Source organism: Schistocerca piceifrons, chromosome X (genome assembly GCF_021461385.2).
Source record: "Schistocerca piceifrons isolate TAMUIC-IGC-003096 chromosome X, iqSchPice1.1, whole genome shotgun sequence".
Lineage (NCBI taxonomy): Eukaryota > Metazoa > Arthropoda > Insecta > Orthoptera > Acrididae > Schistocerca > Schistocerca piceifrons.
In genome coordinates, this window is record NC_060149.1 from 80715865 (window position 1) to 80738903 (window position 23039).

General features: G+C 39.5%; 1 protein-coding gene across 1 annotated transcript in view; it reads left to right on the forward strand.

Annotated features, from left to right (window-relative positions):
• LOC124722185 (dynein axonemal heavy chain 7-like) overlaps positions 1-23039 on the forward strand; it is a 913348-nt gene that overhangs the window by 415328 nt on the left and 474981 nt on the right. The window contains exon 14 of the mRNA XM_047247384.1: positions 13283-13446. Coding sequence (XP_047103340.1) covers positions 13283-13446 — 164 coding nt within the window. The remainder of the gene's footprint in view (positions 1-13282; positions 13447-23039) is intronic.

Below are 23039 nucleotides of genomic sequence, written 5' to 3' on the forward strand. Positions count from 1 at the left end.
CATGTTGAATCTCCTTTGAAGTATTTGCTAACACACAAACTGTCACAAGACCACATAGAGCTTTTTTTTTTTCCCCCTGCATTCGGTCCAGATGTGGTTGGAACAACAATTCAAATGCATACCAGTTCAAATGTGCCATGAGAAAGTTGCTCTTGGGTAACAGTGTCACTGCAATGAATGGGAATTGCTCAAATTTTAATGTGTGTTGTTTGCCACCTGTTTATGATTTTCATGCAAGAAAGCATGTAGTAGAAAGTGATGAAAGTGCTGCAGAAAATGAAGTAGAGAAGTGGTGTGCACTTCTTGATGATAAGATTAAGTTCTCATTTCACAAGTAAAACACACTCTATTATATTGCAGGGTATGTGTAATTGCGCCTTTCAAGGCAGATCACATGCAAGACTGTCTTCACATACTGAAGCCACCAGTAGTTAAATCTGCATTATAATGTGATTCTCTCTATAATTTTCCCAATATGGCCAATAAAAGTGCATTTGTAAATTTTGTTAACTGGGGAAAACTGGTTAAAACAAGTGACTGCATGTACTCTGTTGTAGAATACTCAGAAACTGTTTCAGATGTTTGTGATTGCTGGGGATATGCGGCAGAAATATATACAGGCCAAGATTTTGCATTGTGTTAAAAAATAAAATAAAATAAAAATTGTAGATTACCTATTTTCTGCTCTTGGTTATGATTACCATTATGAAATTAGGATTGAGGACTTACATCAGACTCAACTTGTTTGTAAGATTGTATCCCTATACTCCTGCATACGCTTAAAAACATATGGAAAAAAAGCCTGCTGAGAAAATTTTAAACAACAAATCAAGTACAAGGCAGAAGTTAAATAAACTCATATTGTTTAATCATGTATAGTGCTCAGATTGGAAAAATTATGTAATGGGACATTACATGCAGATGGGTGTGACATTTTGACAGATTTTTTTAAACTATTTTGTCCATACATTTGTTGTTGTGTAATGATGAACTTCAAAAGATGAATCACATCGAAGTAAAATTAACTCTTTACGTCCTGTGTAGATATTGTAACAAAATTATAATTGATATTATATAAGCTTATTTTAAGATGTTTGGTGTTACAAAATATGCACTTGCCTTAAAACAGGTGATTTGTGTGAAATCAATGGAAAAAAAATGTTCTGAGACTTATTTGACAGATTGCTTTCAGTGTGAGAAAATATTTCCCTCAATAACTATGTTAACTTGAATTTTTCACTTTAAGAAAACAGTTTGATCACAGGATGGGTGTGATCTAATGGAGTATGCAGTGGTTCTATGTTTCAAACAGTAATGTTTGTGGATACTCTGCAACATAAGAGCAATAACATTTTTACTCTGTTAATTCTTGTTTTAATACTTCCTATAATGAATACAATGTTCCAGTTGATCATAAGCATTTTTATTACTTTAGAACCATTCTAGAATAAGGGGGCCTGAGTCAGGCAAAACCTAATTTTCTGAATTTTGTCTTTATTTTGCTAGGATGCCTTTCTATTATATTTTCCTGTGTTTGGGGAGGGGGGGGGGGGGGGGGAGAATGCAAATAATCATATAGAATTATCTTTCTAGCACTACAAAGTACAGAATAGTGATTACAGGTACACGTGGAAATCTAGGAAATTTCAGTATTCATGTTACATGCCTAATTTTCATCAACATTTACCTTAATTATACGGTTACACTTTTTGCTGATTTGAACTGTGTACTACATGTTAAAAAGATTTTGTTTGATCATAGTAATAAAAGCATTTCATTTTGTTAGTTCATATGTCCCATACCGAACTGAAATTATCAAGTTATGATGACAAAGGAAGGAAATAACATTAAGGAATCTTACTTCACAGAACTTATGTAACAATGTTTACACTTTTTGCTAGTTAACTTTAACATAAACCATTTAGTTTTCCATTAAGACTGAAAGCAGTTGCACGAGTCACGTAAAGATCAAAGTTTCCCATAGGGAACTAAAGTATTTTACGTTTGAGTCATTGCAGACCCAAAGTATTGTGATCTTCATATTTCTATTTAAAAAAGTTTGTAACTCAAATTCACAGACATTTTGGAATCTGTAAATACATGTGTGTAGCAAGGTACTTTTCATGTGCCATGTGGAACCTTTAATTTTATGGTTTAAATATAATTTATTTCATGAATTACCTTTAATACCAACACTGTCTGAATGCATTATTTACCATTTAGAAGAAGAAATATTAGTGTACAGAATAACAAACCTCATGAAAAATGTGAGAGATTGTTCTGTACACAACTTGGAATGGCTCTTTATCAATAGCAGGTAAAAAAGAAGGCTTCTATTAAATGTTCAAAGAAACCAGTCAGTACCTCTTAATTCACCATAGAGGTGATACAGTAATAAAACAATTTACTTTTTTCAGAATTTCTGCTAAGTATTGAAAGTGTGAAGACCTATTCAATTAGTATTTGCTTTACCAATAACCTGTAGTACAAGCACACGTATAAGCAGGTAATTATGGGAGTCAAGAGTTATGTTAAAATTAAAGATACTGACTGTTATTACTTGCTCACAAAGCATTGTAGTCGCTGTATAGTTTATGCTGCATGTGGTGTACCCAATGTGATTCCTGGAGGACATAATATTGTTATCCTATGGGAGTGCATTGGTACCACACCTACTGAAAGTACGTTTTGCTGTGGAATAGTTGTATCAGATGCCTGTACCAGAAAACAAATCTCCACTGTGACACCCTCATGTTCTTGGTATGCTATTAGCTATTATTACAGGAATACTCTTCACATGGAGGAGGAAGCATAGTGAGATTTTCTTTTTCATCATTTCCAACATTGTACACAACTTTCTTGCACTTTTGTTATCAAATTTTTCCCTTCATAATGGAGGGGAGAGAGGGAAAAAAATAAATAAATAAAATTTAAGCGAGCTTTCATAAAAACTGAAAACTCTACTTGCGTCATTTGTTATTTTCAAAATGTTACTCTCTTTCCAAATGCTGTTATATTTCTTCAAACCAATTTTGAATTTCTCAGGTTATTACATATTATTTACTGTACATTGTCCACCAATACTTCCGTTGCTACCGGATAGTTTGTAATGTGGCACTGCCTTTGTGCCACTGGTATTGGCTAGTAAACTTTTGCAGATACGAAAATCGATTGGACTAGAATGTCCTGTCAGTATAGGACAAATTCAGACAATATGGAACTTTTTACACTAAATTTGCAATATAATGTCACCCTTGTCTCTCACAGATTGTAGCAGCCATTGGGGTGCCTGTCTGGCCAGCTTCTGCAGCTTTCGATTTCAGGTTTGTTTTTTGCTTGGGCCGTATACTGACAACCAGTAATTCCAGTGATAGACACCATGTCAAAGACTGGAACCAAGATACACAGAAATAAACTTCTACGTTTGTAATTCAAAGTGTAATTAATTTTGCTCACTGACATGTTTTGAATTCAATTTTAAAATTGTTTGGGTGTCAGACTGGAAAATTACAGTTTTAAGACACCCCAACCGTAAAATTAACAGCTGTGATCGAGGTTATTTTCAACAAGTTCCTTCACTTCCTACATCATCATGGATCAGTCCAATATAATATTATTACTAGACTTAACTTCCAAATGACACAGGTCATGCATTTAAGAGGAGCCTTAACATTGAGCTTTGTGTTTGTCTCATTTAAATGTATTTCTTGTCTCGTATCAAAGACTGAAGCACTGTTAAAAACTGGTGCTTCTACCTTATCACTCAGTTCAAATACACCGTGTCATGTACAGGTGTTAATAAAATCATGGCATTTCAATTTCTGATCAAAGAGAGTGCCAAATTCGTAAGTGCATGTTGCAATTACAGTGTCAGCATATATGCAGATCGGTAATGCATCACTTCAGATAAAGAAAAAATAACGATTTTTCTGTTTATACGTAAGTAATACTTTGATAGTTCAGTTGTAATTTCTGTTGTTGGTAAAGATACCCCTAAGCAAACTTTTTTTCAAGAGACGGCTTCACTATTGTCCACACTTGATTTTCCGAATTATACCTGTAGTTAAAAGCTTCGGCAAGTAAGGTAATTTTTTGACCTCCATTGAATCTTAGTGTTTTAAAACGGGCAAATAAGTAAAGCACTTATAAAATTAATAGTAAACAATTTATAGGTAGCTTGTCAAACTTTCAAAACACACTCGAATTTAAGAATTTCATAGCAGAACTGTCACTGTTTTTTCTCGCTAGATTAGAAACACTTCATTATGTTGATGTGTAGATATCTAGAACATCCAATATAAAATACTTATGAGGGCGCAGAACGAAAAACATTTTCATCCGTGTTTTGACACTTCGGTTTTTGCCAAATTCAGGTATGGCGGACACTCAATTATATGATCTCTTGCCGGCACGCGCTAGAGCCATCTATCGGTAGGTCCGGTAGTTGAGCATCCCTCATTTTGCTAGCTTTAGACGCCTGTTCGACAATCGCACCAGCGATATATATTGAACCATCACAGGTTAGCCACAACACATACTTTATCTCATGTCACTAAAATGTACCTGATGAACACGGACGTTAATAATAACACCATTTGACAGCAGTTTAACAGCACCACAGTGGGTCACACCCATGTAGAACACATTTCAAAAAAAATTTAAAAACAGTTGTATTCTTCGGAATTGAATAAATTATACATCTATTAAAAGGTAATAGTCTGCAGATTCAGAAAACGCAAAAAAGTAAAAATTGAACTTTTCATGATTTTGAGCCTTTCCGGAGCCCCTTAAAAGTTTTATTAAAAAGGTCTGATCTACATTTGGATCTAGTAATGTTGATAAAATTTGTATAAATAATGGCAAAATCATTTTTGGCTGAAGGATGTATGAAGATAAGAATGCAAAAAGCCTTTCAATATACCAGCAGTAGAAAATAAATTATAGTCATTTTAACTGAATTGTGTGTTGGTTCTAAGTAGAACAATATTATAATAAATGAAAAGCACTAGCTTGCTTTTGCATACTGTAGAACAAAAGCAAACTAGTGCTTTTCATTTATTATAGTCGTTTTTGTCACTTTAAAGTAAAAAATAAAATCAGTTGCTGTAATAATGTACTGGTGTTCACAAAATACGTCACCATATTGCCATTCAGGTTAAAGTAAATAATTTCAAGACAAAGTAAGTAATATTGTGATGTAATTTTAAAGTATGTGACGTTATTGAGAAGTGGATGAGGATGATGGTTGAATTACAACGCACACATATTCGCTTTAATAAATATATTGCAGATAAACCCACTCATACGCTGTGCAGAATGGCACTACCATCACATTATAGTTTTTGCACTGAGATGTTTTTGGCACAAACTACACAGGTGTGCCAAAGAGCACACAAAGAAAAGAGAAACATCATGCAGAAATCTCTTTAGTGTCCAAGTACACTGGAAGTAGCACTGAATTCAAATGATGGCCACTGCATTGCCAGACAGAATTGCAACACTTTCCCTCAGTGTCTATATAAGAGAATAACTTAATAGTCTCATGCTACTAAAATCCAGTATTAAACATAAGAACACAAATGAGACAAAATTTAGCTGGCGGTTTGTCTGACAGAAGATAATACTTATTTTAATCCTAACATATCTCTGGATATCTCAGTTTTAATACTGCTGAGATCTTTAGTTAAAATGTCTGCGACACTCTCATCAGTCGACACATACTTAAGAAACTATCAAAGACAGTCTGCCTGACATTATGATAGTGCAGCCTAAAATGTTGGTCCTTTCTTATACATTCATTTTCTTGGTAATCTCAGTGGCATGTGTGTAGTCAACATTGACTTACAGGGGCAGTATAACAAATTCCGAGCACTTTACCTCATTTAGAAACTCTACAAACCATTCCAACTCTTTATGTGTCTCAAACATGGCAATGTATTCAGCTTCTACTGTGGAGGTCACTACAATGGATTGTTTTCTACTCTCCCAGCTTATTGCTGCTCCAGCTAACAAAATTGCATGTCCTATTACAGACTTACTATCAGCTCAATCATTTTCCCAGTCAGCATCACTAGATGCACTAGTATCAGAACAATTGGCTCAGTACAGAAACTCAAATCTTTACATTGCTGCATGTATCAAAACACCTTTTTTACTCTGGCCCAGTGAGAAACACTTTGTGTAAAACTGAATTGACCCAACCTTCTCACAAAAAGGCAATATCAGATCAAGTACATGTGGAGATATATAGGAAACAATCCACTCCCTATTGGTAGAAGTTTTGGTCAAATGCTTCTCATTCTTGTCTTCAGCAATAAGTACATATAGAGATATATAGGAAACAATCCACTCCCTATTGGTAGTAGTTCTGGTCAAATGCTTGTCATTCTTGTCTTCAGCAATAAGGTTCTCATTACATGGTGTAACTTGCTATCATGCATTTTAAATTCTATGAGTGTCTGCTGAATGTAGTTACTTTGGGTTAACTTCACATGTCCTTGAGACCGTTCAATCTCAAGTCCTAGAATAAACAACATTTCATGTTAATGTGACATTTGAAAACATTCTTGAATGTTGAAATCATCAACATGAACCCCAATGATTAAATTATTGCAGAAGAATGCACAAGTATTTTTTTCACACAGTTTCAAGTCTAACTTTATCATCGTAGAGCATAAAAAATGATTCCAATCCTTATCTGCCAGGTGAAGCCCAAACATACTCTTATTCAATAAGTACACTTTATACCCCAACCTGAAAAAATTTAGTTGCTCCAAGAAAATGGTGCCACTTATGGGGCTATGTAGATAAGTAGCTTCTACATCAATGTGTTTGATTTTCCACCCCCTTAGTACTGCACTTGCTACCAGAATCCTCAAGCTGCTTTGTCCAATCATTGGGCTGTAGCTTTCCCTGTAATCTACTCCAAATATCTGTCTATAACCCAAAGCTACTAGCCTTGTTTCAAATTTAGTGATATCACCTTCTTTGTTTTATTTTCTTGTAACTACCCTCTTAGTCCCTACATCTACAGCCTGTATCAGCACCCACAACCTCCATGTCCTATGAACCCTCCACAGGCATAGTGCAACTTACAGCGAGCTGTCATTTATACCGAGATGACCCATGTGAAAAGGTGTCCAATGTGATTATAGCCACACAACAGAAATTAAAAGACTGAACACAGAATGGTAGTTGGTGCTAGTTGCAAGGGACATTCAATTTCAGAAATCATCAGGGAATTGAATATTCCAAGACCCACAGTGTCAAGACTGTGTCAAGAATACCAAATCTCAGGCATTACTTCTCACCATGGACAACAGTGGCTGATGGCTTTCACTTAATGACTGAGAGTAGTTATGTTTACGTAGAGTGGTCAGTGCTAACAGACAAGCAACACTGGGTGAAATAACCACAGAAATCAATGTGGAATGTGTGATGATCGTAACTGCTTGGACAATGCGGCAGAATCTGGCGTTAATGGGCTATGGCAGCGGATGACCAATGCATGTGCCTTTGCTAACAGCACGACATCGCCTGCAGCACCTCTCCTGTGATAGTGAACAAATCAGTTGGATTGGAAAATGGAGGCTTGGTCAGATGAGACCTGATTCCACTTAGTAAGAGCTGATGGTATGGTTTGAGTATGGTGCACAATCCATGAAACCCTGGATCCTAGGTGTCAATAATGCACTGTGGAAGCTGGTTGTGGCTCCATAATGGTGTGGGCTGTGTTTAGATGACTGGATTGGGTTCTCTGGTCTAACTGATCATTGACTGGAAATGGTTATGTTCAGCTACTTAGAGACTATTTTCAGCCATTCATGGACTTCATGTTCCCAAACAACGATGGAATTTTTATTTACGACAGTGGACCATATTGCTGGGAACACTTTGGAGAATTTGAACAAATGATTTGGCCTCCTAGATCACCCAACATGAATCCCACAAACATTTATGGGACACAATCGAGAGGTCCATTTGTGCACAAAATCTTGAATGAGCAGCACTTTTGCATTTATGGATGCTATAGAGGCATCTTGGCTCAGCATTTCTGCATGGGACTTCCAATGACTTGTTGAGTCCATGTAACATCAAGCTGCTGCACTACACTGGGAAAAATGAGGTCAGACACAATATTAAGAAGTATCCCATCACTTTTGTCACCTTAGTGTATAACCTGTATGATCGGTGAGGTCATGTCTGTTCATGAATGATCATCTGAAATCCTCCTCTCCATCAACTTACCTGCTTGAAATTGGCTATAAACTCTCTGTCTATCCCTGAAAACTGTTACCTTCCTCTGGTACCCCCTTGCCCTCCTCCTCACCATGACAAGTGGCTCCATAATCACAACCTATTGTTCCCACACCAGGTCCATTGACCTCAGCTTTGATGGAGATTGGAGATTTTTCATGAATCTACTGTGACCAACATGAAGGATCCTATCATTGGTGCCAACTTCATCGCCCACTCTGTCCTCTTCCTTGATCCGATGGATAGCCCTGTCATCAACGGCATGTCTTGCAGTTCTATTCCTTGCAGAGCACATACTGTCATCCATTCTGCCATCAAGCAAGTGTCCTATTCCTACAATTTTGCTGACCTGATCTCCTTCCAGAATTTCCTCTCCTCATTAGCCCTTCCATCACCCCTCCAGAAGGTACACCATAGTACATTGCACTATGTTGCAGTGATTCTGGGCCCCTTCTACCACCCTCACTGCCTTCCACTGGGTAAGCAAGAGCTGTGCAGACCAAATTGAGGCAGTGATGACCACTCTTGTACTCTGTCCTTCAAAGAGTCTATGGGCCTCTGCCCTACATCTCATCCCAAAACCAGGTGACGCTTTGCACCTGTGTAGTATCCTTAAGGCTCTCGGCGCCGGTATGATCCCCTACCATTACCCAGTGCCTCTCTTCCACAGCTACAGTCACAATCTGTCTGGCACAACCATATTCAGGTAGGTAGAGTGCACAAAAGTCTTTACGCAGATTCCAGTCACCCCATAGGCTGTGGAGAAGAAGGTAATAATGAACCCCTTTGGTCTTTTCAAAAGTGTGTTTATGACCTTCTGGCTCCGCAACACCACCCAGACTGGCAACGCTTTCTTGGCAGTATCCTATGCAGTGCCTTCAATTATTTTACCTACATGGATGATATCTCCATCTATTTGCATAATCTCACGGAGCACCACCAGTGCCTCCGGTAGATATTTTCCCACCTCCAAGAGGTGAGAGTTATAATCAACCTGCAGAATTGCATCTTCTGTGATTGAGATATTGACTTCCCTCAACATGGGATAACATCCATGGGCTCCTGCCTACTGGTAAAAGAGGTCTGAGCCATTGCCAAGCCCCTACGCTCTACAAGTTTCGAAGAAATCTGCATGTCCTCGGGAAGTAAAATTTTTCTGGTGCTACTCCCAGAGTGCAGCAAACATGCATCACTCATTGCTGCACTCCATGACAAGCGTGCTAAAGGTATCAGGTCCATTCCCTGGATAGTGCATATGGTGGAGAGTCTTGAACAAGCAAAACATGACCACACACATGCTGCCCTCCTGGTCCACCCCCATCCGACTACCCCATTCGTGATCGTTACTGACACAAGCCCTTCTGTCCTTCAACAAGGTTCCTGGCAGATGCTGTTGTTCTTTTCCATGAAGCTCTCTGTGCCACAGCAGTGAAATACTTCTGCGACCTGGTGGATGGATATCACTTCATGGTTTTCACAGACCACAGCCCCCTTATGACAGGGTGTTTTCAAAAGAATTGTCAAAGGAGAGGTACACAATTTCATTTAGGGAATTCCATAAGCAGGAATACATAGCACAGTTCACAACCAACAGAGAACGCATGGCAGGCATCAAAAATATCATTGCAAATTGCCTCACCTACTCTTGTGCCTTCACTGCTCCCCTTGACCACACTGCTCTGTCCACCACCCATGCAACCCTTCCTGAGCTGTAATACCATGCAGCGACCTCCAGACTGCTCAAAGCCTCAAACCACAAACAGTTTCCAGTACGGACTTACATGTCTGGTTCGACTTCCACATTAATTCCAACCATTCAGGTGACTCCATGGAGCACATCCATCCCTACCTTCTCTTTGACTCCTGCAAGACAGCATTCAAACATCTCCACGACCTGTCCCACCACTGCATCTGTGCATCTGTTGCCCTCATGCAGGAGTGTTTCATATGGTCCAGTATCCAGTGGGATTGCATCATCTGGGCCCACAACTACCTTCTGTGCCAGCATTCCCAGGTAACCCATCAGATGCATGCCCCTATCACTTCTTTCACCCAGAGGACTATCATTTTTCCCATGTCCATATTGACACTGTAGGTCCAATTCTATCATCAAACCAACACTGGAATATGCTCACCATAATCAACAGATTCACTCCATGGCTGGAAGCTATGCCCCCGCTATGCCCCCGCCATGTGACAGTAGACTGTGGACAACAGTTCACACCTTGCCTGTTTAAATCACTCACCAAAACTTTTGGTATACTCATCCATTTTACAGCTGGTTATCACACTGCCACAAACAGCATAGTCAAGAGATTCCACAGGTTCCTAAAAGCTGCCCTTACCTGTTAGTTTGTATCTTGGTCTACCACCCTGATGCTAGTTCTCCTAGGCTTGCAGGTGGCCCATAAACCAACTATTGTGTGTTCGCCACCAAAATCATGTTCAGGCAGTCCCTCACCATCCTGGGCATCTTCATCAAGCTACTGCTCCTGCTGGCCACCACTTGCAACCCAGCCTTCAGACAGCAGCTGCAAAACTGCACAGAGTACCTGTGTCCAGAGCACATGAAGGCAAGTGCAAATCCCTCATTCACTGTGACCTCTGCACATGTTAACACATCATGCTCCGGGTAGATACCTGCCAGCTGCCTCTCTGCCCGCAGTACTTGTGCCCACTGCTTGTGCTCAAGCTTGGGGAGAATACCTGTTCTGCACATCTCCATGGCCCTGCCACCACAATATCCATCAATAGATTGAAGCTGGTGTACATGTTCAATCTCCCAACCACCTTCCCCAGCAGAGCCACTCACGCACGACACCTACCACCTTGCCCCTGCTGCTAGACACATTCTCTGGTGTGTCCCTGGAGTCATGAGTTGCCTACAACATACATTCAGTACTGAGACACCTGTCACTACCCCCGAGATACCTACGCATGCCCCTGCCACAAGAGTGATGCAGTGTACCAGGAAGAGGTGGCAGCAGCAGCACAGTATGGAGTGCATTAAGCCACTCATGTTGGGTCCACTGTGCACAGATCGCCGTGCATGACCTGTCCGAGCACCAGGACACTACTGCACCCTCTGCTAGGCACTGCTCCACACCACAGAATGCCTGACTACACCTGCTGACCATGGTGCACAACCACTCCCCCACCATGCCTGAAGGCAGAGTGTTACCCTCAACCTGAGCTCATGATGAGATGCCCCTCTGGCTGCCATGGTCTCTGTCATTTCCAGTGGTCCCAGATACACAGGCACCATGCTGCTGTCCACAACAGTTCACTGATTGATGCTGGAAGTGGCCACTTCATCCTGCAACCTGCCTTCTCCTTACCCCAAGGGGGGTACCGTACACCTGTCTTCCCTAGCATATGGTCTCAAACTGTAGCAGACAACACATCACCCAGAAAAAGCTGCATTCCAAACTGTATGCTTCCAAGAGCAAGAGCTTTCTCTGCCATGGGCCTCTTTGTCACAGCATGTGGGATTTCCCCCTAAACCATGCTACATTAAGTGTCCACAAACTCTGGCACTTCCCACACTGATGCCAAGCTGTCCACATGACAAGAGCAGTGATATAATTTTCAGTCTTTATTATGTTTATGTTCATGGTATTTTGTTATCAGAACTTAACAGCTGGCCACAGTGCTACCAGATAGGCACACAACCCATGAAGACATAAATGGTGAGTCTATAAAGTGAACAGCATTGCAGTCTCCCGTGACACCTATGGATAACAAGTAGGCAGAATTGATACCATACACCAGGGAAACGTTATTTAGCATCCTCCTTATAATCTCAGGTACTGAATGTAGAGTATCTGCTTCACTGAGCCTGTTTAAATTATAGTTTCCATGCTTTACCCATCCGTTTTACCCTCCACAGCTAGCATACCCACAGTGATCGCCTGTTTTGTTCAGTGAGGAACGCCATTCCAACACCGGCACCAAATGGACAAACACAGACATCAAAATACACATAGGGAAGAAAGTTTCCTTGTTGCATGTGAACTGGCACTTGTTTCATTTGAATTAAAGCATATTTTTGTAGCAGAGAAGAAATTGATTTCAGAAGAACTGTACATGATGGAGAACACTAAACTAAAACCTGAATTCAGAAAGTTAGTTGTAATCACCAATTTTAATGCAGAGAGCAAAAAGTATATTCTGCAGCCATATTATAACATTAATTATAATTAATGTTTATGTTCAAATGTACCTAGATTCTCCATTGCAAATTTTGCCATTGTGTTTGTCAGATTCCAGTTTTTTCCATCATGCTTTTGTTGCTCTAAATTTCTTGCACAGAATGACACCCTACACTAAGTAGTCAAGCCATTAATTAAGAATTAGCTAAAATAAATGATTATAAATCTAACTATGGCAATTGTACTTGTAAATGGGTTATTCGCAATGCAGAAATATAACATGGTTCCTCAATATCATTTATTTCCCTAAAAGCACCACATATTATTGTAAATAAGATTACCATCATGATATATAGTCCATTTGAACTATCAAAATCTAACCTAGCCATTTTCCATACCAAAATGTAACATAAGAAATCACAATATGTTCATACACCAACCAGTCTAAAATAGTCAGTCCATGTCTGACAAGCCATTAGGTAATACCGATGTAACTTATTCATGAGAGTTTGAGTTCATAACACCATGTAAAAATTGGGCACCGTGAACTTATTTGAACATGTCCTTAGGCATGGAGTGCTGTTGATATTGTGTTTAAAAAAATCCTGTGACTTCATCATGTGATTACGTCATAAATGCTATTTTCATGTGTAGAAAAGTGGCAGTACCTACTTGTATGTAATGAATTAATGTGGAACTGGATCTGGTCATCACAGTGTTTATGATGATAATAAATGTGGACAGAGGCATATAACTTAAAAATTTGTGCAGTGTATATCATTAGTACAATTCATAATGTGCTGAGAATAGTAATAAGACAGTCTGAATATCATTTTATGAGTCAGAAAACTTACAATCTCTGATCTTACTTTCAGGTTTGCATTGGAACACCTTTCCAGAATTTGCAGGATTCTTATTACCCCTTTCTCCCATGGTTTACTCATTGGTGTTGGAGGTTCAGGAAGACAGTCACTTACAAGACTTGCAGCAGCTTTGTCAGGAAGTCTTATCTTTCAACCTGATATAACTGAAACTTATGGTATGTTTAAATGGAGTATTAATTGTTTGTTTCATGTTAATTTAGTAGTATAATTTACAGGAGTCAGGTGGTGGGCAGGGGTGGAGGAGCTTAAGGCAATTTGCCACCAGACAGAAGCAAATCATTTTATTATTAATTTGTTTAAATTTGTCACTTGTTTAGACACTTTAGGGTCATTGTCAATATAAATGATACCATTATCTGTGAAGTATAGATTTTGTGTAGTCAACTATCATTGTTACATCACAATAGCCAAGTATATCCTGATGCATGTTATTTCATCTATCTCGAGAGATGATTATGATGTAAAATTAGTTTCCGGTTAAGCCAGTAAGTGTTACTGAAATTACAGGGCTCACATATGTATCTTCAACAAGATTTTAGAAATTATCAATCTCTGTTAGATAATATCAATTAATTATATTGTTAAGTGGAAGTACTTTTTGTTATCAGTGCAGTTAGACAGCCTTATGCTTTGGGAACTCAAATGGGAATACCTGGAGGGAAGGCAACATTATTTTTGAGGAACATTATTGAGAGAAATTAGAGAATTGGCATTTGAAGCTCATTGCAGAATGATTCTACTGCCGCCAACATACATAGCGCAAAAGGACTACAAAGATATGGCATGAGAAATTAGGGCTCATTCGGAGGCATATAGACAGTCATTCTTCCCTTACTTTATTTGTGAGTAGAACAGGAAAGGAAGCGACTATGTGATGAACCAAGCTGGGATATTTTTACTTCCCCTCTTGTTTTGCCATCTGCCTCCTTAAAATTCATTTTTTCACTTTTAACTAATTATCATTAACATACCTGAATTTAATCTACATTTTCATAAAAGAGAAAGGTTGACCCTCAGTTTTAAAGAATATAACATCAGATCTAATTTTGTGCCTAGTTTTATGTATGTAATTGATTTTAGAATTTATATCAACTATTCCTGGTTAGTGTCTTTCGTTATAGGACGAAATCAGTAATTTATTTATTTAGCGTATGGCTAATACAGACATATCATGAAATTGAATTACATATAGATATTGATACACAAGAACCTTAAGTTTGTCTTTACAACTGAATATCCAGTCCTTCAATCCAGCACACTGCGTCTGGAGTTGCTAGGAGGAAGTCCTCTTTGGTGCCGTGATAGGCTTGAATCCTGCATTCACTGACAATGTGGTGAACAGTCTGGTATGGAGCCCCGCAGTCACAGGCGGGATCAGGCAGCTTCTTCCACTTAAAGAGAGCATCCCTGCATTGGCCATGGCCAGTACGGATTCTGTTGAGAGTAGTCCAGGTCTTGTGTGGTAGGTCGAATCTACTTGGAAGTTTAGCACCTGAGAAGATGTTATGCAGGTGGACATCTGTCACTGCTTCCCACTGATATTTCCATTCTTCAAGAGGTTTGAAACCCTTAGCAACCATGTCAGCAGCATCGCACAGAGTTGGATGCCATGATTTCAGTCTCTCACAATTTAAAAGGTTAGAATTCCTGCATAGATCAGGAGGTGTTATACCAGTTAACAGTGGAAGCCAATAAACTGGAGTAGATCTGATTGTGCCAGGTATTATGTGCGTTGTTGTATTCAGCTGTGTATCAACAAGTCAACAAGCCTTGTATGATGACTGTTCATCGAAACAGGTGCACTATACTCAGCACTTGAGTACACCAAGCCCAGAGCTGAAGATTGCAGGGTGGTTGCTGAAGATCCCCAGGTAGTTCTGCATAGCTTATGGAGGATGTTGTTTCGAGTCCTCAACTTTTGAGCAAAGTTAAGAAGGTGTTGTCTGAAGCATAGTGTATGATCCAGGATGACACCAAGATATTTTGGGTTCCAATTATGACAAAGAATTCTGCCTCAGAAGCTTACTTCAAGTTTTACGTTTGCCAACCGGTTATTTAGATGAAAGCAACACACTTCTGTTTTACTCACACTGGGTTGGAGTCTCCAGATTTTGAAGTAATTATCTAATGCAGACAGGTCATTGGCTAGAATCTCTTCTGTTGTCTTCATTTCCTGGTGTTTTACAACTAGATGATCAGTAATTGTCTTGTGATTTAAATTCTGTTGTTGACATATAAACAAATATAAATTCTGTACTAATTATAAACGTTTAGAGGAAACACTGATAATGTTCTTAAAGGATCTATTTGAAAACATGTTAGCAAAGCCAGCCATTAATTAATTCCAAAGTAATTAACAGTTTTGTTAAAAGTATTGTTTGTGTAACGATATATGTTATATTTGGCCTAAACCTTGTACTAGAAGAAACTGTTATGAGGAGCAAATTTTTCAATGTATTCAGTTAATTTAATGAGTTAATTTGTAATTGTAATTTCTGTAAATTAAACTTTGAGCAGTGTGTAGTTTCAGCACCCATTATTGTGAGGATGTATAAGGGCTCAATTTTTGGTCCCGAGACAGTCAGTCCACAGCCAAGTTTCAGACAAGAAACCAGTGTTGGTTAGAACAACAACAATGCATTAACTTAACTGTGAAATAAGTGTAACACAATAAGGTTGTGTGTTAAAACAATGACATTATCAGTTCCATATGTACCTGATTATTCCGAAAGAACTCTGCCTTATGTGGTTATTTTTTTTTACTGCTCATAGATGTTCAACAGTAAACTATTGTAACAGTATGTGGATGTTCATTGGCAACCTATTAAAGAGTCTTATCAAAAGTTAAACAATAGTGCACTGGCCATATAATATTGGGGGGTTGTGAACAGTGAAGGTAAAAGACTGTGAAACGCAACTGTGCATCTGTCAGCTTCATCATTTACAGTAGACAGTACTGCACTTCCACACTTCAGCCAGTACATCAACACCGAGGATGATTAACGAAGAAATAAAAGTGGGTGACCCGTCACAACTCGTAGTGGTAGTAGTGGTACCCCCTGCCGCACACCATATGGTGGCTGGTGTTTTTCCCCTTGCTCTATTTGTGAGTAGAACAGGAAAGGAAATGAGTAATAGTGGTAAAGGGCACCCTCTGCCACACACCATATTGTGGCTTGTGGAGTATCTATATAAATGTAGATGTAGGTTCTGTACCTGAGAAAATATATGTTCAATTTATAAATGAACAAATCACTCACTGTTATTTTTTCAATTAACAATAGATGATTGATAATTAAAGACTCATTTTCTTTGCCACTTGAGTGGTACTATATGAACACTACAGTAAAATCATACTTGCAGTTTTATTGTCTTTTCTGTTAAACTCATTTGCAACTATTTGGTGAATAATGTCCATAGTTTATCTAATGTCTTATTGTCCTGATAACATATCAGTTTATTTTTTCATGATTTTAATCCCCTAATGGAATGATTGGAAGGGGCATTTTGAACCATGCAAAAAATTGTTGCTAACATTATTATATTTAACTGTATTTGTATTACTCAGAATTATGATTATATGCATTTTTCATTTAAATATTAATTTTTGTTAATTATTTAGCGCTGCATTATGCCTGAAATTATTATGGATAAATAATATTCTTTTGGCAGTATATTAAGTATGCATATATAGCCAAGTTACTTCTTTTAAGGAATGTTGATGACTTTGTTTTATGCAATCATGCTTTATAATCACTGTTAGCCCCAAAATACATCTTAAAATGATATTTCTCTTTCATACACATTTTCTACACATGAATTTGCAACATTTTTCAGAAAGGAAGCAATTTTTTCCAAATCAGCAGAATAATTATTGTTTTTCAGCATTAAACACTGTGCCTATTTTCATGAACGAACTTTCTCGAAAATCTTTGAGAATGGAGTGAAAATTTCATAGGCAGGTTTAGTTTGTTACATCTTTGGCATTTTCAATTATTTCTAGACCCTTTTTGAGGTTGATAGGTTATATGTAACATTCTTTATTTCAGTTTAAAGATCATAATACATTTAAACTATAGTACAAAAGTTCTGGTAAAATGTAAATCTCTAGTAGTAAAGGACACCATTCAACAGTAAGCAGAAGCATGGAGATGTTGACAGGCACACAAGGAAAAAAAAAAAAGAAAGAAAACTAGCTAGCTTTTGGAATATATCCTTTCTCAAGGTAGAGGACACTCACCACACACACGCACGCACGCACGCACACACACACACACACACACACACACACACACACACACACACACACACACACACACACACACACACGCTAGGATGATGTGAAGAGCCTATTTTTTAAAATTCCAGTAAATATTCACATTAAACTATTTGATAAGATCACTGTAATTGCTAAAGGTTTACTCCTATCTCCTAAGATTCTTGTGAGTGTAAAATAGTCCATGATAGATCCATCTATTTTCAGTTATGATCACAGTAACCAACATATTGAAAAGCTTCCATAAAGAAAAAATAAAATTGTGCATTTTTTTCTTTATTATAGTTTCATTCCTGAATGCAGGGGCAGGCTGGCAGCAATGATGTAGCCTCCACTTCAGCATACAGGTTTTTGAAACAAAAAATTTCAGTGATGATGCACAATAATATCATTAAATACATTGTGCTTCTGATCCTGTGGATTTGACTTTGTTTTATAAGCTGACTGGTAGGAATGATTGGCTGAAAATGTAGCTGACATTAGTCCTTCTTGATGACTAGCTCTAGGCAAAGCATGAAGGAGATTAGATGTTGGTGGAGAGTGGATGAAGGATGATGATAGAGAGCTGTCATTGAAAGTATAGTTATGGATAAAAATTGTTAGGTGTGAATTGTGGGGGTTCAGGTGGATGGAAGAATTTGTCAGTGATGTGAGAAGGGATTGGGTATAGTTTGCTTGGATATGTTGCATAGGGCTGAGTGGAAGGTAATAGCTGGGGGTGTCTAATCAAGAAAACGGAAAATGGGAGTGGATTTATGAATATATGGTACTCACATTTTAATGGAACATAGACTGAACAGTCCAGGTAACTTGATTGAGGATATGGGGCACTCAAATGGTTGGAAATTTTTAGGAACTGTGGTAGTGAAGTGTATGATGTCTTCAGTAGTGGAAAGAGAATGTAGCGAGTTTTTGGGTAATGCGCTGTGCTAATAGAGTAGAGAGGGGGTCAGTTCAGTTTTGTCTGAAGAGAGGTTAGTTTTGTATTTGTAAGAGTAGGTGGGATGGGACTGGTTATAGGTGCTGCAGAGGGGTAGGGACTCGAAGTTAGGGCAATGTTGGTCTGGGTGGCTGACTTAGCATTGGGGGCAGGTGAATGGATGTTTGCAATCATGAATTAAACAGTTATTGTAAATACAGGGTGGTGCACGAAATGTGTTACCATTTTTTTTTTTAATACACTCCTGGAAATTGAAATAAGAACACCGTGAATTCATTGTCCCAGGAAGGGGAAACTTTATTGACACATTCCTGGGGTCAGATACATCACATGATCACACTGACAGAACCATAGGCACATAGACACAGGCAATAGAGCATGCACAATGTCGGCACTAGTACAGTGTATATCCACCTTTCGCAGCAATGCAGGCTGCTATTCTCCCATGGAGACGATCGTAGAGATGCTGGATGTAGTCCTGTGGAATGGCTTGCCATGCCATTTCCACCTGGCGCCTCAGTTGGACCAGCGTTCGTGCTGGACGTGCAGACCGCGTGAGACGACGCTTCATCCAGTCCCAAACATGCTCAATGGGGGACAGATCTGGAGATCTTGCTGGCCAGGGTAGTTGACTTACACCTTCTAGAGCACGTTGGGTGGCACGGGATACATGCAGACGTGCATTGTCCTGTTGGAACAGCAAGTTCCCTTGCCGGTCTAGGAATGGTAGAACAATGGGTTCGATGACAGTTTGGATGTACCGTGCACTATTCAGTGTCCCCTCGACGATCACCAGTGGTGTACGGCCAGTGTAGGAGATCGCTCCCCACACCATGATGGCGGGTGTTGGCCCTGTGTGCCTCGGTCGTATGCAGTCCTGATTGTGGCGCTCACCTGCACGGGGCCAAACACGCATACGACCATCATTGGCACCAAGGCAGAAGCGACTCTCATCGCTGAAGATGACACGTCTCCATTCGTCCCTCCATTCACGCCTGTCGCGACACCACTGGAGGCGGGCTGCACAATGTTGGGGCGTGAGCGGAAGACGGCCTAACGGTGTGCGGAACCGTAGCCCAGCTTCATGGAGACGGTTGCAAATGGTCCTCGCCGATACCCCAGGAGCAACAGTGTCCCTAATTTGCTGGGAAGTGGCGGTGCGGTCCCCTATGGCACTGCGTAGGATCCTAAGGTCTTGGCGTGCATCCGTGCGTCGCTGCGGTCCGGTCCCAGGTCGACGGGCACGTGCACCTTCCGCCGACCACTGGCGACAACATCGATGTACTGTGGAGACCTCACGCCCCACGTGTTGAGCAATTCGGCGGTACGTCCACCCGGCCTCCCGCATGCCGACTATACGCCCTCGCTCAAAGTCCGTCAACTGCACATACGGTTCACGTCCACGCTGTCGCGGCATGCTACCAGTGTTAAAGACTGCGATGGAGCTCCGTATGCCACGGCAAACTGGCTGACACTGACGGCGGCGGTGCACAAATGCTGCGCAGCTAGCGCCATTCGACGGCCAACACCGCGGTTCCTGGTGTGTCCGCTGTGCCGTGCGTGTGATCATTGCTTGTACAGCCCTCTCGCAGTGTCCGGAGCAAGTATGGTGGGTCTGACACACCGGTGTCAATGTGTTCTTTTTTCCATTTCCAGGAGTGTATAAACTTTACTGTCAATATGATCTGAAAGGAACATATACTACAATGAAGAGCCGTTCATGGAGATTTCTTCTAACTCAGCACATGCTCAATATATCCACCATTTTGTTTCCTAACTTCCTTCAAACGAACACTGAAGTTAGTGATTACCCTACGGCACATGTCTTCCGTAATTTCACTGCAAGCTTGAATAATAAGTCTTCTGAGCTCCATTAAATTCCATAGCTTCTTGCTACTGCCTTGCCCTTCACCACACAGTGTTTCACGCAAGATAGAGCAAGGCCACATACTGAAAACACTGTGTTGGAGCTTTTACATGAGCATTTCGACATGAGGATCATTTCACCCTGCTTTCCAGGTTGCTTCAATGACGGACAAAATTGACCCCCCAATAGTCCAGACCTCAATCCGCATGACTTTTTTTCTTTGGGGCTACCTAAAGGAAAAAAAATTCCCGAAATGTCCATGTGATGAAAAATGAAATGCATCCAATGACACATCAATATTTCAGTATCTTAAAGATGTTAATATTTCACAGCAAATAAACATTTTCACAGTGACCTCTGAATCAACAACTTTTGAATACTTTAAATGCAACTGGTTTGTTCATATGGGATGTTGTTTGGAAGAGCAACTACACTCGCAGTATTCATTTGGTACCATCACAACTGAGGCAATTCCTTTAGAATTACAACTGTAGTTATTTTGTAATCTATCTCTCAAATCTATTACATGATATGCAGTTTGTATTGGGGCTCAGAGTATAAGATATTGCAGCAGTTGCTTGCACAATGATTGGTAGCAAAAGTTTGGTGTGGGGAAATTAGGCATGAAACTACAAGAAAGAAGAAGAAGGCTATGCAAAGGTGTGCTGAGTTTGAGTCTGTAGTGGTCAGCAACAGTGAAGACTGACTGCATGCGAGCAGCAGCAGTGGCCACAGCAACGAGGGGCCACTAGTTGCAGTTTCATTCCTCAGCTTTGGTTTCAGCAGTATATACACATTTAGGGGCAGCAGCAGTTCATCAGAAGCAGCCAGCATGTCTGACGAGTTATTACATGTGCCAATTGCATTAATATGTGTGTAACTGCAGGGTCATGATCAGTGATGGAGCTTACAACGACTAAGCAACCACCCAATCTGTGTGGTTCAGATAATGCTAGTAGGCCAAGTACCCTAATTTTGAATGTAGTAGTATTGATAAGGATGATATTAGTGGAGGAACTGACCTCAATTCAAATATTGAAACTGTAAATTCTGACGTGGAAAATATTAAATTAGATATTGGAGGGGTTATTAGTACAAAATGAGAAGTTATAATGGCTGATGCGGGCAAAATTTCTGAAGAGGTTTCTTTCAACTAACACCAGAGTTGATACAGTGGGAAAAGATTTTGGGAAAAAGTTGTAAAAGATAAGGGACATGCTGGGTAGGAATGTTAAGAATTGTGTGCTGAGGTACAATACACTTAAGGAAGTGACCACTAAATCAGTTAACAATTTGTTGAACGATGGAAAAATTCAGGATAGAATGTAACAATATAATGAAAAGAATAGTTGGTACTCACCATTTAGTGGAGATGCTAAGTCACAGAAAGGCACATTGAATATTGTTAACAATTTGTCAGGTAGAGTAGTAGAATGTGAGAAAGAGGCATTTAATGAATTAAGAATTTTACTCCATATACATTTAATCTGCTATTGACATTTGGGTTCTCTGAAAGAGCCCCTAGTTTTGGAGAAAGTTCAGTAAATCCATACATTTTCTTCACAGTAAAAAAATTCCTGGATGAATTAGAGTGGACGTAATTTCAAGTCTCTTGAAATTTGTACTTGAACTTATCCAGAGGTATGACTTGCACTTCCACTGGCTGTGATCTGAACATTCTCGGGGTAATGTTCAGCAAGCTATTTCTTGTTTTTGATAGACTAGAGGTTGGTATGTTTATGCTCTCTTTGTTGTGGTTGTTGTGGCAATGTGTGTCATGCCTCCTGTTGAACGAATGTACATTTTCCATAATGTGAAGGCAGCACAAAAATACATGATGACTATAAACAGTCATTATTCCCAATTTTGTGAATAATGTCCTGCAGCGCTTATTTCTTATACTCATTGTTATGATCCTTATTGATTTTCTTTAGTTTTGGTGTAATAATACTTCCTTTCAGCAACAGACCATAGACAAGTGCTAAGGAACAATGAATAGTATACTGTTTGGAGACAGTGATCAGTTGTCACATGCTTCGATTTTATCGGGAGGTATATGACTCATGACTGTTTGGCACACACATGTGCAGTGTGATCTTCCCAAAGAGTTTACTGTCCACCACGAACCCTAGACGTTTCACAACCCCTGCACTGTTTAGGTATCCTTTGTCAGTGAGGCAACCTGTAAATTTTTGCATCTCTTCTTCATTGGTTTTCATTTTATTTATAATAAACCATTCTTTCGTCACATCAAACATGGCATGCATCTGCCTCTTCTTGACTCTTGCTGACATTGCTGCCTCTGAAGTACAAAGTTGTCATCTGTAAATTGAAGAAATGTCCATGAGAGCTTAAGTGATTTACAAAAACTAGGAAAAGGAGGGGGCTCATTACCAATCCCTGTGGCACACCAGATTCCGACTTCTGTTCACATTATTGTGCTCCTTGGATTGAAATGATTGGCGTTCTGTTTTCCAGATAATACTTGAGGGTTACTGAAACAGTGCCTCCAATTCCATACTGACTGAATTTATTTAGAAGGACCTTATGAGGAATGCAGTCAAATGCCTGACTGAAATCACAGAGTGTCATTGCTAAGAATACTTTTTCTTTATAACTGTGCTTTATTCTAGTAAACAGATCTAGTGCTACTACTGTTGTAGAT